The sequence below is a fragment of the Nycticebus coucang genome, chromosome 11, assembly GCF_027406575.1.
Source record: "Nycticebus coucang isolate mNycCou1 chromosome 11, mNycCou1.pri, whole genome shotgun sequence".
Classification (NCBI taxonomy): Eukaryota; Metazoa; Chordata; class Mammalia; order Primates; family Lorisidae; genus Nycticebus; species Nycticebus coucang.
In genome coordinates, this window is record NC_069790.1 from 127,916,724 (window position 1) to 127,932,801 (window position 16,078).

Consider the following 16,078-nt stretch of genomic DNA (forward strand, 5'->3'; position numbering starts at 1 on the left):
GTCTGTGTTTCAGCATTGTTTTCTTTTTGACATTTTAAAAATGCAATCAATGAGAATGACATTTTTCTCATTATTTCCTAGAGTTTAAAATGTATTTTAGACTTATTGTTACAATGAATCTCAATCCCTGTTGTAAATAAGCAAAAATAATGCTCTTTGACAAAAAGTATTTCTCAAAAGTTTTAAGTAACATGTAAATATTATTTGGCAAAATTTCTAGGAATTAGGAATTTCAAAGGTAAAGATGCAACTCCCCCTCTCCCTGGAAGTTTCTTCATTATTTTATTGTTATACAGATAGTATATGTTCCTTATAAAAAAATTCATACTGGCTAACATAAGTGAAAAAGGAATGTATTAGAAGAATATGTGGTAACTTCATAGCCAAAAGGCCTTGGCTATGAAAACGATGGAAACCAAGGACCTTTACTCACCTACCTTGTTCCCTACTATTCCTTGTGTGGTTATACCAAGAGTCGTTGATATATGTGTGCTGCTAGGCAGTGGCTGCACACTCAGAGTGTTTGCACGTTCAGCCAGTGGGAATGAGGCTGCTGAGGGAGCTTGTGCACGTCTTTGTATTTGTAGACGAACATTTCTGTTGGGTATATTCCTAGGGGTGAAACTAGTGGGATGATTGGGTAACCGTTAGTTAAATTTTTATTTTATTTTTTTAGGTTATAGGCAGAATTTCTTTTTTTTTCTTGTTAAATCATAGCTGTGTACATTAGTGCAATCAAGGGGGTACAATGTGCTGGTTTCATATACAATCTGAAATATTCTCATCAAACTGTTCAACGTAGCCTTCCCATGGTATTTTCTTAGTTCTTGTATGTAGACATTTGTATTCTGCCTTTAGTAAGTTTCGCCTGTACCCATTCTAAGGTGCACCGTAGGTGTGGCCCCAACCATTACCCTTCCTCCCCCCTAACCTCCTTCCTCCCTTCCCCTTCCTTTCCTCGTAGTCTTGGCTATAGTTGGGTTATAGCCTTCATGTGAAAGCTATAATTTAGGTTCATAGTAGGGCTGAGTACATTGGATACTTTTTCTTCCATTCCTGAGATACTTTGCTAAAAAGAATATGTTCCAGCTCCATCCATGTAAACATGAAAGAGGTAAAGTCTCCATCTTTCTTTAAGGCTGCATAGTATTCCATGGTATACATGTACCACAATTTGCTAGTCCATTCGTGGGTCGGTGGGCACTTGGGCTTCTTCCATGACTTAGCAATTATGAATTGGGCTGCAGTAAACATTCTGGTACAGATGTCTTTATTATATTGTGGTTTTTGGTCTTCTGGGTATAAACTTAGTAAAAGAATTATAGGATCGAATGGCAGTTCTATTTTTAAGTCTCTAAGTATTCTCCAAACATCCTTCCAAAAGGAACGTATTAGTGTGCATTCCCACCAGCAGTGTAGAAGTGTGCCCTTTTCTCCACATCCATGCCAACATCTCTGGTTTTGTGGTTTTGTTATGTGGGCTAGGTTACTGGGGTTAGGTGATATCTCAAAGTAGTTTTGATTTGCGTTTCTCTGATGATTAAGGATGATGAGCTTTTTTTCATGTGTTTGTAGATCGTGCGTCTGTCTTCTTCTTTTTTTTTTTTTTTATTGTTGGGGATTCATTGAGGGTACAATAAGCCAGGAGTGCATCTGTCTTCTTTAGAGAAGTTTCTCTTCAAGTCCCTTGCCCACCCTGACATGGGATCACGTGTTCTTTTCTTGCTAATACATTTGAGTTCTCTGTGGATTCTGGTTATTAGACCTTTATCAGAGGTATAACCTGTAAATATTTTCTCCCATTCTGAGGGCTGTCTGCTTGCTTTACTTCCTATGTTCTTGGCTGTGCAGAAGCTTTTTAGTTTGATCAGGTCCCAGTACTGTATTTTTGATACTGCTTCAATTGCCTGGGGAGTCCTCATAAAATATTCACCCAGGCCGATTCCTTCAAGAGTTTTCCCTGCACTTTCTTCAATTATTTTTATAGTTTCATGTCGTAAGTTTAAATCTTTTATCCAGTGAGAGTCTGTCTTAGTTAATGGTGAAAGGTGTGGGTCCAGTTTCAATCTTTTATAGGTCGCCAGCCAGTTCATCCAGCACCATTTGTTAAATAGGGAATCTTTTCCCCACTGAATGTTTTTAATTGGCTTGTCAAAGATCAAATAACGGTAGGTAGCTGGATTCATCTCTTGATTCTCTATTCTGTTCCAGATATCTACTTCTCTGTTTTTGTGCCAATACCATGTTGTTTTGGTCACTATCGATTTATAGTACAGTCTCAGGTCTGGTAGCATGATTCCTCCTGCTGTGTTTTTATTGCTCAGTAATGTTTTGGCTATTTGAGGTTTTTTCTGATTCCATATAAAACGAAGTATTATTTTTTCAAGATATTTAAAATTTGACAATGGAGCTTTAATAGGAATTGCATTAAAATTATATATTGTTTTGGGTAGTATAGACATTTTAACAATGTTGATTCTTCCCAGCCATGAGCATGGTATGTTTTTCCATTTGTTAACATCTTCAGTGATTTCTTTTCTTAAATTTCATAGTTCTCTTTGTAGAGATCTTTCACGTCCTTTGTTAGTTATACTCTCAAATATTTCATCTTCTTTGGGACTACTGTGAAAGGAATAGAGTCCTTGACTGTTTTTTCAGCTTGGTTGTTGTTGGTATATATAAAGGCTACAGATTTACGGGTGTTGATTTTGTAGCCTGAGACATTGCTGTATTCCTTGATCACTTCTAAAAGTTTCGTAGTAGAATCCCTAGTGTTTTCCAGATATACGATCATATCATCTGCGAAGAGTGAAAGTTTGATCTCTTCTGACCCTATGTGGATACCCTGGATCGCCTTTTCTTCCCTAATTGTAATGGCTAAAACTTCCATTACAATGTTAAATAGCAATGGAGACAATGGGAACCTTGCCTGGTTCCTGTTCTGAGTGGAAATGATTTCAATTTAACTCCATTCAATACGATATTGGCTGTGGGTTTGCTGTAGATGGCCTCTATTAGTTTAAGAAATGTCCCTTCTATACCAATTTTCTTAAATGTTCTGATCATGAAGGGATGCTGGATATTAGCAAAAGCTTTTTCTGCATCAATTGAAAGAATTGTATGATCCTTATTTTTTAGTTTGTTTATGTGCTGAATTACATTTATAGATTTACGTATATTGAACCAGCCTTGACCCTGGGATAAATCCCACTTGGTCGTGGTGTATGATTTTTTTGATGTGTTGTTGGATTCTGTTTGTTAGCATCTTATTGAGTATTTTAGCATCAATATTCATTAGTGATATTGGTCTATAATTTTCTTTTCTTCCTGGTTCTTTCCCTATTTTGGGGATCAAGGTGATGTTTGCTTCATAGAATGTGTTGGGTAATATTCCTTCTTTTTCTATATTTTGGAAGAGGTTTAGTAATATAGGTACTAGTTCTTCTTTAGAGGTTTGGTAGAATTCTGATGTAAAGCCATCTGGTCCTGGGCTTTTCTTTTGGGGGTGATTTTGCATAGTTGATGCTATTTCAGAACTTGATATAGGCCTGTTCAACATTTCCACTTTGTTCTGGCTCAGTCTTGGTAGGTGGCGTACTTCCAGGTGTTGGTCGATTTCTTTCAGATTTTCATATATCTGAGAGTAGAATTTCTTGTAGTATTCATTAAGGATTTTTTGAATTTCTGAGGGGTCTGTTGTTATTTCATCATTACCATTTCTGATTGATGAAATTAGAGATTTTACTCTTTTTTTCCTGGTTAGGTTGGCCAAAGGTTTATCTATTTTATTGATCTTTTCAAAAAACCAACTTTTGGATTTATTGATCTGTTGTATAATTCTTTTGTTTTCAATTTCATTTAAGTCTGCTCTGATTTTGGTTATTTCTTTTCTTCTGCTGGGTTTGGGGTTGGAGTATTCTTCCTTCTCCAGTTGCTTGAGATGTCCCATTAAGTTATTAACTTCCTCTCTTTCTGTTTTCTTGAGGAAGGCTTGCAGTGCTATACATTTCCCTCTTAGGACTGCATTTGCAGTATCCCAGAGGTTCTGGTAATTCGTGTCTTGATTTTTGTTTTGTTCCAAAAATTTGGTGATTTCCTTCTTAATCTCATCTATAACCCATCTATCCTTCAGCATAAGGTTGTTTAGCTTCCATGTTTTTGTATGGGTATGCGGGTTCCTGTTGTTATTGAGTTCAATTTTTATTCCACGATGGTCTGAGTAGATGCAAGGAATAATTTATATTTTTTAAAATTTGCTGAGGTTAGATTTGTGGCCTAGGATGTGGTCTATTTTGGAGTATGTTCCTTCGGCTAATGAGAAGAATGTGTATTCAGTTTTGTTGGGATGAAATGTTCTGTAGATGTCTGTTAAGTCCAGATGTTGAATGGTTAAGTTTAAATCTAAAATTTCTTTGCTTAGCTTCTTTTTGGAGGATCTATCCAACACTGCTAAAGGGTTGTTAAAATCTCCAACTACTATGGAACTGGAGGAAATCAAGTTGCTCATGTCTGTTAGAGTTTCTCTTATAAATTGAGATGTGTTCTGCTTGGGTGCATAAATATTAATAATTGAAATTTCATCATATTGAGTATTGCCTTTAACAAATATGAAGTGTCCATCCTTAACCTTCCTTATTTCGGTTGGTTTAAAGCCTATTGCATCTGCGAATAGGATTGCAATGCCTGCTTTTTTCTGCTTTCCATTTGCCTGGAGTAAAGATGATCATCCCTTCACTTTGAGTCTATATTTGTCTTTTAATGTAAGATGCGATTCTTGTATGCAGCAGATATCTGGCTTGAGTTTTTGTATCCTTTCAGCCAACCTGTGCCTCTTTAGGGTACAGTTTAAACCATTCACATTAATTGAGAATATTGATAAGCCTTTCGAGAGTCCAGTGGACATTTTTAATCCTTTTGCGACTGTGGAAGTTGGAATTTGATCAAAATTTTCTGGGTGGGTTTACTTTTGTGGTGGAGGATTACGCTGGTCTTTATGGAGGATAGGTCTGAGAATATCCTGGAGAGCTGTTTTAGTTATGGCAAATTTCTTCAACATGTGAATGTCATTGAAGTATTTAATTTCTCCATCATAAATGAAACTCAGTTTAGCTGGGTACAGGATCCTGGTTTGAAAGTTATTTTGTTTTATGAGATTAAAAGTCGATGACCATCCTCTTCTAGCTTGAAAAGTTTCAGCAGAGAGATCTGTAGTTATTCTAATATTCTTGCCCTTGTAGGTGATGGTTTTCTTTCGTCTGGCTGCTTTCAGAATTTTCTTCTTCACATTAACTTTAGTGAAGTTGATTATGATGTGTCTGGGGGATGTCTTATTCGGGTTGAGTTTTGCTGGAGTTCTGAAACTGTCTGTATCTAAATTTCAGAATCTGTTGGCATGTCTGGAAAGTTCTCCTTCATCATCTCATGGAGAAGAGACTCTGTGCCTTGTGAAGCCACTTTGTCGCTTTTGGGGATCCCTATAAGATGAATGTTGGTTTTCTTTGAATTATCCAAGAGGTCTCTGAGAGAGTGATCTGGTTTTGTCCTCCATTTCTCTTGCTCTTTGAGAGTTTGGGGGCGTTCGAAAGCTTTGTCTTTAATGTCAGAAGTCCTTTCTTCTGCATGTTCCATTCTGTTACTGAGGGATTCTACTGTGTTTCTCAGATCTTTGAGGGCTGCAACTTCTTGTCTCAATGTGTTAAAATCTTTGGTCATTTGGTCTTTGAATTCATTGAATTCTTGAGATAGCTTTTGGGTTACTGCTTGGAATTCTAATTTTATCTTATTTGCTATCCAGATTCTGAATTTGATTTCTGACATCTCAGCTATTTGTTTGTGCCTGGGATCTTGTGCTGTGTCTACCCCATTGATCCTTGGGGGAGTTGATCTGCTCTGATTTTTCATATTGCCAGAGTTTTTCTGTTGATTTCGCCTCATGATTGTTTTCACCGTTGCCTCTGGCCATCCTCAGAGTTGGGGAGGTGTCTGTCTAAGATTATACCCCAGCGGGATCACTCTGTTGTTACTGGATCTTTGTAGGGAGTGGCCCTGTGTAGTTCCTCTGGGGCTGCCCCAGCCATTGAGTTCTGGTTGTGGAAGCAGCTCCGGCGTGTGACACACCCGGATCCAGCAATAGAGCAGGAGGTGGTGTGCATGGTTCTGGTTGTGCCTGGCGCCCAGTGACTTTGGCAAAGAGAGCTCAAGTCTCCAGCATTCTCTGGCCAGGAGAAGGGCTCTGTGCAGAGGCAGGGAGGGCTTTGGAGGGCACACAGCTACCAGAGTCCATTGCCAGACAAGCAGGCTGGTATGGAGGCAGGGAGGGTACAGGAGGGAGGACGCAGGGTTGCGCAGCTCCCGCAGTTCCTGGTCAGGGCATGTGGAGTCCCGGCTGGCGCGGGTCATGGGTCGGGGGTTGCAGTGCAGCTCTTATGGAGGTCTGGGCGGCGCCAAGCCCAGGAGTTTGAGGTTGCTATGAGCTGTGATGCCACGGCACTCTACCCAGGGCAACAGCCCGAGGCTCCAGTGTGCCAAAAACCGGTCTCACTCTGCCCCTAAGGGTTAAGGCTGTAAGGCAGCTCAGTCCCTGCCTTTAGGCTGCTCAGTCAGTAGGTTACAGCTCCCGCCCATCCTTGCTCTGTGACCCTGAGGGAGGAGCTTGCCAGGGCAGTTCTCTCACAATGGCTCCCTATGGCCCACAGCCGAACACTATTAGCGCCATCCAGCTCAGCGGCTCAGTCTGGGGCCCTAGACAATGCCCAAAGTTCTCCGGACTTCTGCTCATGCTCTCCCCAATGCAGTTCAACTGAGTGCTAAGTCCAGAAACACTGAAACAATTCACAGGTAAGGCCTTTCCAGTTTGCATTCTCACTGCTGCTTGTAATTATGGCTGCCAGCAGGATTAGGTCGATCGAACACACGCAACCACTTGCCAGTTTTGCACTGTTTTTGTCCTCCTCTTGGAATCCAGAAGTCCCTTGCTGACTCCCTGTATCCTCAAAGGGATGATTATAGGCAGAGCCCACCAGGCAGAGATGCCTGGAATCATATCTCCCCAGACTCAACCGTGCCCAGTTTCAGGGAAGCTGTTACTTGGCCGCTATCTTGCTCCATCTCCACCATTAGTTAAATTTTAACAATTACTATTTTACTATTTAATGTGTCTTTTAAAATTATTACTTTTGATCTTCTTGGTGTTTATTTTTAAGAAAATGTTTTGTTCTCTGATGGCTTTTTTTTTTTTCTGTATTTCAAGATACAATTATGGTTCTTGATTATTTTATTTATTTATTTATTTATTTTTATTGTTGGGGATTCATTAAGGGTACAATAAGCCAGGTTACACTGATTGCAATTGTTAGGTAAAGTCCCTCTTGCAATCATGTCTTGCCCCCATAAAGTGTGACACACACCAAGACCCCACTCCCCTCCCTCCGTCCCTCTTTCTGCTTCCCCCCCCATAACCTTAATTGTCATTAATTGTCCTCATATCAAAATTGAGTACATAGGATTCATGCTTCTCCATTCTTGTGATGCTTTACTAAGAATAATGTCTTCCACTTCCATCCAGGTTAATATGAAGGATGTAAAGTCTCCATTTTTTTAATGGCTGAATAGTATTCCATGGTATACATATACCACAGCTTGTTAATGGCCCACATCTCAAAATCTCAAAACTGCAGATGCTGGCGTGGATGTGGAGAGAAGGGAACACTTTTACACTGCTGGTGGGACTGCAAACTAGTACAGCCTTTTTGGAAGGAAGTATGGAGAAACCTCAAAGCACTCAACCTAGACCTCCCATTTGATCCTGCAATCCCATTACTGGGCATCTATCCAGAAGGAAAAAAATTCTTTTATCATAAGGACACTTGTACTAGACTGTTTATTGCAGCTCAATTTACAATCGCCAAAATGTGGAAACAGCCTAAATTCCCACCAACCCAGGAATGGCTTTTTTTTTTTTTTAAGATGGCTCTTTTTATTGGTATCTGCTCTTGTTTTTACAGTGCAGTATTGAAGTGAACTACCTTGGAAAGATTGGGTGTACATGAGGCTCTTGGAACCTCTCTTTGTCATCCTATGTAGGCCTCCTCCCTGACTTTGAAGTGTGGCCTGGCCAGGCACAGCCCACAGACTACTGCAGCTCCCTGGCTGGTGCTAGTTCCATAGTCTTAAATACTATTTGTCAGGTTCTTGATTTCTAAGTTTTTATCCCCAGCTGGGCCATATCCCTGAATTCAGGCTTGGGTATCCACCTGAAGCCACCTGTACTTTGGTGTCTAGTGGATAAATACACTTGATATGCCCCAAACTGAGCTTCTTAGGGCCCCTCCAGAAGCAACTTTGCCTCAGCTAAGCCCATCGCAGCTGATGGCAGCTGCATCCTTTTTCCTTAGGTCAGAAACCCCAGGACTCATCCATGCTTTTCTTTTTGGCCTCTGGGAGAACCCTGTGGGCTCACCTTGACAACACACCCAGAACCTGGCCCCTGTATCCCAGACACCTAGAAAGGTGCTCAGTGCTTGGAGATACTCTGGAATGAAGGGACTTTGTCTCGTTATCTCTGAAAGTCTGGGTTTGCCCTCATCTTTTAAATTTTTGATTCTCCTAATTTAAAGCTAGTGACTTTTTTGTTTATGCAGATTCAGAAGTGAAAGTCCGGCTTTCTGTGTTCAATGGTACTGAGGGCATCAATCAGTCTGGGCAGGCTGTTTGCTCCCCAGGCTCCTGTGGGCCTGCTGTATTAGCTTGGGCCTAACAGGGCAGTCTCCTGCCAGGCTGGGGATACTGCCTTCCCGCCCTGGGCCTGACCCTGCAGTCTCTGCCGGGCTGGGGGCACTGCCTTCCTCCCGTGCTGGGCTCCTCAGCTCCTCAGGGGCCTCCTTCACCCCTCAGTAGTGGGTGCTGTGCTCTCTTCCCAGCACATCCGTGGGGCAGGCCCTATAAGCGTGGGGAACCTGCAGGTTTCTGATTTCAAGATTGTTCTTTTTTAAGCACCAAAAAAGGCAAGAAAAGGTTTTATTTTTCTCTGCTGCACCTCTTTTAATAAAAGGATCTATTCTGTAAAATTTGGATTTAGTCAAAAGGCTGTACTTAAGGACTTAGAAGGCCCCATGTGAACATAAGGCTGGGCAGGTTCTCCTTAGATGGAGCTGTGCTTCTGTGAGTCTCTCTCCACTGGCAACAGAAGGCCCAGAGCCGTCTTGTGCTTGGGTGGTGCCCCTGTGAATTTTCAGGGATCAGTCAGACACTTGCTGGGTTGCTTCTGTAGTAAACTGGAAGAGGGGAAAATCTGTATCTGTCCCTTAAACAGCCATTTTTATCTTCCTCTTTTTTTTTTTTATTTTTGAGACAGAGCCTCAAGCTGTTGCCCTGTGTAGAGTGCTGTGGCATTACAGCTCATAGCAACCTCTAACTCCTGGGCTTAAGCGATTCTCTTGCCTCAGCCTCCCAAGTAGCTGGGACTACAGGCGCCCACCACAACGTCCAGCTATTTTTTGGTTGTAATTGTTGTTTGGCAGGCCCGGGCTGGATTTGAACCCACCATTTCTGGTGTATGTGGCTGGCACCATAGCCACTTGAGCTACAAGTGCCAAGCCTATCTTCCTCTTTTTTTTTTTTTTTTTGCAGTTTTGGGTTTGAACCCGCCACCTCTGGCATATGAGGCCAGCGTCCTACTCCTTTGAGCCACAGGCGCTGCCCCTATCTTCCTCTTTATTTAAATTTGATACTGGAACTTTTCCTTCTTGAGTTGGAGAATGTGTTTTAGTTGAATATTGTTTTTTGATACATGTTAATATGAAATGTGCAGTAAAGTCTGTAGCAAGATTTGAGAAGATCTTTTTAATATACTAAAATTTGGGAACGTTAAAAACGTGTTTTATTTTTTGTAGTAAGTAAAGTAAGAAATGAAGATAAAGAAAGGAGAGATGAAGACTGTGAAAGAGGAGACGAAGACAGAGAGAGAAGGTACCGAGAGAGGAAGGTGAGCACCCAGAGCAGGGCTGCAGCGCTCATCAGAGTGTGTTTGGAGATTTCACACGCCAGACTCTGAGGCATGGGGGGGCCTCAGGCACTAGGTGTAGTCTTCCCCTCCTGGTTGAGTGTTCTCTGATTCCCTGGGTAATGTGTGACTGATGTACAAAATGTAGAAGACACAGATTAAATAATAAGAAAATAAAAATTGTCTAATCCTCACCCAACATAATTACTGATAACTTTTAGGCATGCATTTTACCAGGTTTACATATGTGTGTTTGTATTTGTTCATATAACATTTTTTTCTTAAGTTGGATTTTTGCTATTTTTTTTTTGCAGTTTTTGGCTGGGGCCGGGTTTGAACCTGCCACCTCTAGTATATGGGGCTGGCACCCTATTTGGGCCACAGGTGCCGCCCAAGATTTTTGCTGTTTTATAAATTGTTTAAACTTAATACACTTTGAGCACCTTCCTGAGTTATAAAGTTTCCCTATAGTATTTTAAGGGATGTATAATTTAATGTTTATCAATACAGAAGTATCGATTCTCTTGGCATATCTGCTATCTTTGGACACATGGGTTGCTTCTAAATTTTTTTTATTATAAATATATCCATGGGATAATTATTTCCTTATGATTAATTTCTGGAACTGAACTTTCTGGATCACAGTAAATGTAAACTTGTTCCATTTGTGACTGTTTATACCATCAGAGTGTAGTTCCCATGTCACAGGCAGCAGCTGGGCATCATCATCAGCATAAATCTTTGCTTCCTTAATTCAGAAGAAAATGTCATTTTTGGCACTTTTAAAAAGGATCAACTGCTCTTTCACTAATTACTTCCTGTGTATAGTTGGTTAATTTCTAGGGGCACCTCTTACTGACTTGTAATAATATTTTATTTTTTTATTTATTCTTGAGACAGAGTCTTACTCTGTTGCCCTGGCTAGAGTGCCATGGCCTTAGCCCAGCTCACAGCAGCATCAATCTCCTGGGCTCAAGCCATCCTTTTGCCTCAGCCTCCCAAGTAGCTCAGACTACAGGTGCTTGCTACCACCCTGGTTAATTTTTCTATTTTTAGTAGAGATGGGGTCTTGCTCTTGCTCAGGCTGGTCTTAAACTTCTGAGCTCAGGTGATCCAGCCTCCCAGAGTGCTGAGATTACAGGTGTGAGGCACTGTGCCTGACTGACTGATAAGAATACTTTATTTTTTTTGAGACAGAGTCTCACTTTGTCACCCTCTGTAGAGTGCTATGGTGTCATAGCTCACAGCAACCTCAAACTCTTAGGCTCAAGCAATTGTCTTACCTCAGCCTCCCTAGTAGCTGGGACTATAGGTTCCCACCACAACTCCCAGATTTTTAGAGGTGGGGTCTCCTTCTTGCCCAGGCTAGTCTCAAACTCCTGAATTCAGGTAATCCACCTGCCTCAGCCTCATAGAGTGCTGGGATTACAGGCATGAGCCACCTCACCCAGCCTATTTTATTTTTTTATTTTTATTTTTTGAGACAGAGTCTCACTATGTTGCCCTCGGTAGAGTGCCATGGCATCACAGCTCACAGCAACCTCAAACTCTTGGGCTTAAGAGATTTTCTTGCCTCAGCTTCCCAAGTAGCTGGGACTAAAAGGGCCCACCACAACACCCGGCTAATTTTTTATTGTAGTTTAGCAGGCTCAGGCCGGGTTTGAACCTGCCAGCCCCAATGTATGTGGCCGGCGCCCTAACCACTGAGCTATGGATGCCAAGCCCAACCAATTTTTTTAAGACTTAATTCTTTGATTACTATGGGGGTTATTTTGGGGGAATGGTGTGAGGTAGTAACCTGACTTCACTGCTGAGCTTGGTTAGGAAGACAGTAAACTTTTCTTCTTTAGGATGAGCGGAGTGGTTGTTGTTGGGGAATGAGTTAGGAAGATGTTGGGGTTCCCAGGGAACTGAGAGTTGTGGTGGGCACTGTGGACCTAGTTGGGGGTGAGCAGAGGAGTGCTGGTGTGAAGGGTAAGGTCTGTTGGCCATGGAGCTGGTGCTCCCTGAAGTCAGAGTCAGAGCCAAAAATATTATGTTGTAATATCCTGCTGTATAGTTTGTGATGAATAATGCCAGATATTTACTAAGCATCCACAATATTTGAGGGGACTACAGAGGTGACTAAATGGTCCCAGCTTTCAAGACTCTCCACCTGTATGGGACTGATTAAGAGTGAAAGTGACTACCCACACCCGTGTAGGTACCCACACAGGTGTGCCACTGTTGTGCAAAGCATCTTCCCAGGAGGGCACAGATATTTCTTAGGTGAGGATTCTACGCCCATTCTGACCAAAATGAAAGTGTGGGGCTCGGTGCTTGGAGCTCAGTGGCTAGAGCACCAGCCACTTACCCCAGAGCTGGTGGGTTCCAATCCAGCCTGGGCCTGCCAAACAGTGACAACTACAACCAAAAAATAACTGGGTGTTGTCGTGGGCGCCTGCAGTCCCAGCTACTTGGGAGGCTGAGGCAAGAGAATTGCTTAAGCCCAAGAGTTTGAGGTTGCTGTGAGCAGTGACGCCACGGCACTCTACCCAGGGTGACAGTTTGAGACTCTGTCTCAAAAAAAAAAAAAAAAAAAGGAAGAAAGTGTGAGGGCTGATGGAGATGCCAACCTCCTGCTGACGCATTTGGATGCTGTTTTAGTATTGGGGCAAGGGAAGGGGGGAAGCTGAGGGTTCTAATATTTGGTCAGGTGTCAGCAGCATCTCAAATTGGACCAGTGCTGTGAATGAAGTTTTTCTGTGTTCCAAAAGGGTAACAGGTTAAATTTGGGGGAAAGACACCTGACAGCGGGATAGAGGAGTGAAGGGGGAAATGGTAATGCTATAACTTTTCCCTGCTTTTATCATAACATATATAAAGACAGAGTACAACTGTCCCTTGGTATCTGTGGGGACTGGTTCCAGGGCTTCTCTTGAATCCAAAATCTATGAATGCTCAAGTCCCTGGTCTGATGGTGTAGCATTTCCATATAACATATGCACATCCTCCCCAGTGCTCTAAATTATCTCCAGATCACTTATAGCACCTAATACATTGCAAATGCTGTGAAAATAGTTGTTATTGTTTATCGTTTGGAGAGTAATGCCAAGGAAGGGGAAGCCTACACACATCCAGCACCAACGCTACTCTCTCCGAGTGTCTCTGGTCTGAGGTTGGTGGGGTCTGGGTGTGGCCGGCCGACTGTGTGGTCTCAGGTGCTCATGCATTTCTCACTGTGTTGTGCTTTGCAGCTGCAATATGGGAGCAGTAAAGAAAACCCTCTCAAGTACTGGCTGTATAAAGAAGAAGGTGAGAGAAGACACAGGAAGCCACGAGAGCCAGATCGAGAAAAGAAACATCGAGAAAAAAGCAGCACCAGGGAAAAAAGGGAGAAATATTCCAAAGAAAAAAGTAGTTCTTTCTCTGACAAAGAAGGGGAAGAAAGGCACCGGGAGAAGCGGTCCAAGGAGGGCTTCCCTGTGGGCGACGAGTGGCTGCGCAGCAACGGAGGCAGAAGAGAGAGAGTGAAAGACGAGCACAGGAAAAGGGATTCCAAGGTACCTTTGTCACGAGACACGTGCTCTTCAGAAAAAGTGTTGCCTTCATGATGCCAGACAATGTTCAGATTTGTTGCCTAACAGTAGCAATCTTGGTACAGACATGATTCTAGTAATATTATGGGGTTAAGTACAGAAGAGATTATGGATCTTCTGAGAAATAAGAAGTCAAATCTTTTGACTACATTGTGAATATTCTTTTTTTTTCAAGACAGAGTTTCAGGCTGTGGCCCTAAGTAGAGTGCCATGGTGTCACAGCTCACAGCAACCTCAAACTCTTGGGCTTAAGAGATTCTCTTGCCTCAGCTTCCCAAGTAGCTGTGACTATAGGTGCCTGCCAGAATGCCTGACTATTTTGGTTGTTGTTGTTGTAGTTGTCATTGCTGTTTTAGCAGGCCTGGGCCAGCCTTGGTGAATGTGGCCAGTGCCCTACCTGGCCTAGCTATGGGTGCTGCCTCTGAATATACTTTTAACAGATACTTGAATCTATCGTAAGATTTTGAAATATGACATTAAAAAGAAAGCAGATATTTTTTGAAGTGGAAATTAAGTGCATAATTTAGTAAAAAAGCATTTCAATCAGAATTAGTATAATAGTGTAAATTTGCAAAAAACCCAAAACCACAGAAATATAAAATTATTGATTGCAAAGGATCCAGTTTTCTTACCATGGATATTGGTTCTCTCTCTGTTCTCTATGCAGTTTATTTATTTTATTTTATTTCAGGTTACTGTGAGGATACAAATAACCAAGTCTCAATATTTGAATTTGTTTGATAGAATCCCACTTATAGTTGCATCCTGCACCCAAAGTGTGCCATATACCCCCTTACATTGTGCCCATTCAGTGGGAACACCCCAACCCCCCCTCTCTTCTCCTCCTTCCTTTTTATCCCTCCCCCCAGCTTGAAATAAGTTTTTCTCCTTTGTGGGCATAAATTACATCATCTACTGGCTTCATATTAGAATTGAGTACATTGTATAATTGCTTTTCCATTCTTGTGATACTTTAGTAAGAAGAATGTGTTTCAGCTCCATCCAGGTTGATACAAAAGATGAAAAGTCATCTTTTTAATGGCTAAATAGTATTCCATGGTATACATATACTACAATGTTAATCCACTAATGGGTTTATGGACATTTAGGTTATTTCCACATCTTGGCAGTTGTAAATTAAGCTGCAATACACAATAGATGTCCTTATGATAGAATGATATTTTTCTTCTGGATAGATGCCTAATTGTGGGATTGTGGGGTCAAACGGGAGATCTAATTTGAGTTCTTTGAGGATTCTCCATACTTCTTTCCAAAGAGGCTGTATTAGTTTGCAGTCCCACCAACAGTGTAAAATTATTCCCCTCTTCCGTGTCAGCATCTGCAGCCTTGAGATTTTGTGTTGTGAGTCATTCTCACTGGGGTTAAGTGATATCTCAAGGTGGTTTTGATTTGCATTTCTCTGATGATTAGGGATGATGAACATTTTTTGATATTCATCTGTCTTCCTCACAGAAGGTTCTGTTCATGTCTCTTGCCCATTGTTAAATGGGATTGTTAGCTCTTTTTTGTTGATTAATTTGAGTTCTCAGTAGATCCTAGTTATCAAGCTTTTGTCAGATTCATAATATACAAGTGTCTTTTCCCATTCTGAAGGTTTTCTATTTGATTTGGTTGTTGTGTTCTTAGCTGTGCAGAAGCTTTTCAGTTTAATTAAGTACCATTTGTTTATTTTTGCTGTTGTTGCGATTGCCAGGGAAGTCGTCATAAAATCTTTCCCCAAGCTGACATCTTCAAGAGTTTTTCCTATATTTTCTTCTAGGATTTTTATTGTTTCACTCCTTAGACTTAAATCTTTTTTTTTCTTTGGAGACAGAGTCTCACTTTGTCACCCTTGGTAGAGTGCTGTGGTGTCACAGCTCACAGCAACCTCCAGCTCTTGGGCTTAAGTGATTCTCTTGCCTCAGCTTCCCGAGTAGCTGGGACTACAGGTGCCCGCCACAATGCCCAGCTATTTTTTGTTGCAGTTTGGCCAGGGCCGGGTTGGAACCTGCCACCCTCGGTATATGGGGTCGGTGCCCTACTCACTGAGTCACAGGTGCTGCCTAGACTCAAATCTTTATCCATCTTGAATCAATTTTTATAAGTGGTAAAAGGCACACGTCCAATTTAGTCTTTTACATGTGGTTATCCAGTTCTCCTAGCACCATTTGTTGAATAGGGATTCTTTTCCCTAGTGTATGCTTTATCCTAAGAAAAGAAATAGCAGAAGACATTAACAAATGGAAGAACATACTGTGCTCTTGGCTGGGAAGAATCAGCATTAAATGTTAAAATGTCTGTACTTCCCAAAGCAATCTACAGATTCAGTGCAATCCCCATTAAAATACCAATATCATACTTCGAAGAACTGGAAAAAATAGTTCTTTCTTTTGTCTGGAACCAGAAGAAACCTTGTATAGCTAAGGCCATTCTTATAATAAAAACAAAGCCAGAGGTATCCCTCTACCAGACTGAATGCTATACTACAAGGCCACAGTGA

The 16,078-nt window shown here is 41.6% G+C and overlaps 1 protein-coding gene across 5 annotated transcripts in view; it reads left to right on the top strand.

The window, feature by feature from the left end:
* The window catches only part of DYNC2I1 (dynein 2 intermediate chain 1), an 82,465-nt gene that overhangs the window by 13,100 nt on the left and 53,287 nt on the right, over positions 1-16,078 (top strand). For all 5 annotated transcript variants that reach the window (XM_053553621.1, XM_053553617.1, XM_053553618.1 and 2 more), the window contains exons 4-5: positions 9,891-9,982; positions 13,237-13,542. In XM_053553621.1, coding sequence (XP_053409596.1) covers positions 9,891-9,982; positions 13,237-13,542 — 398 coding nt within the window. The remainder of the gene's footprint in view (positions 1-9,890; positions 9,983-13,236; positions 13,543-16,078) is intronic.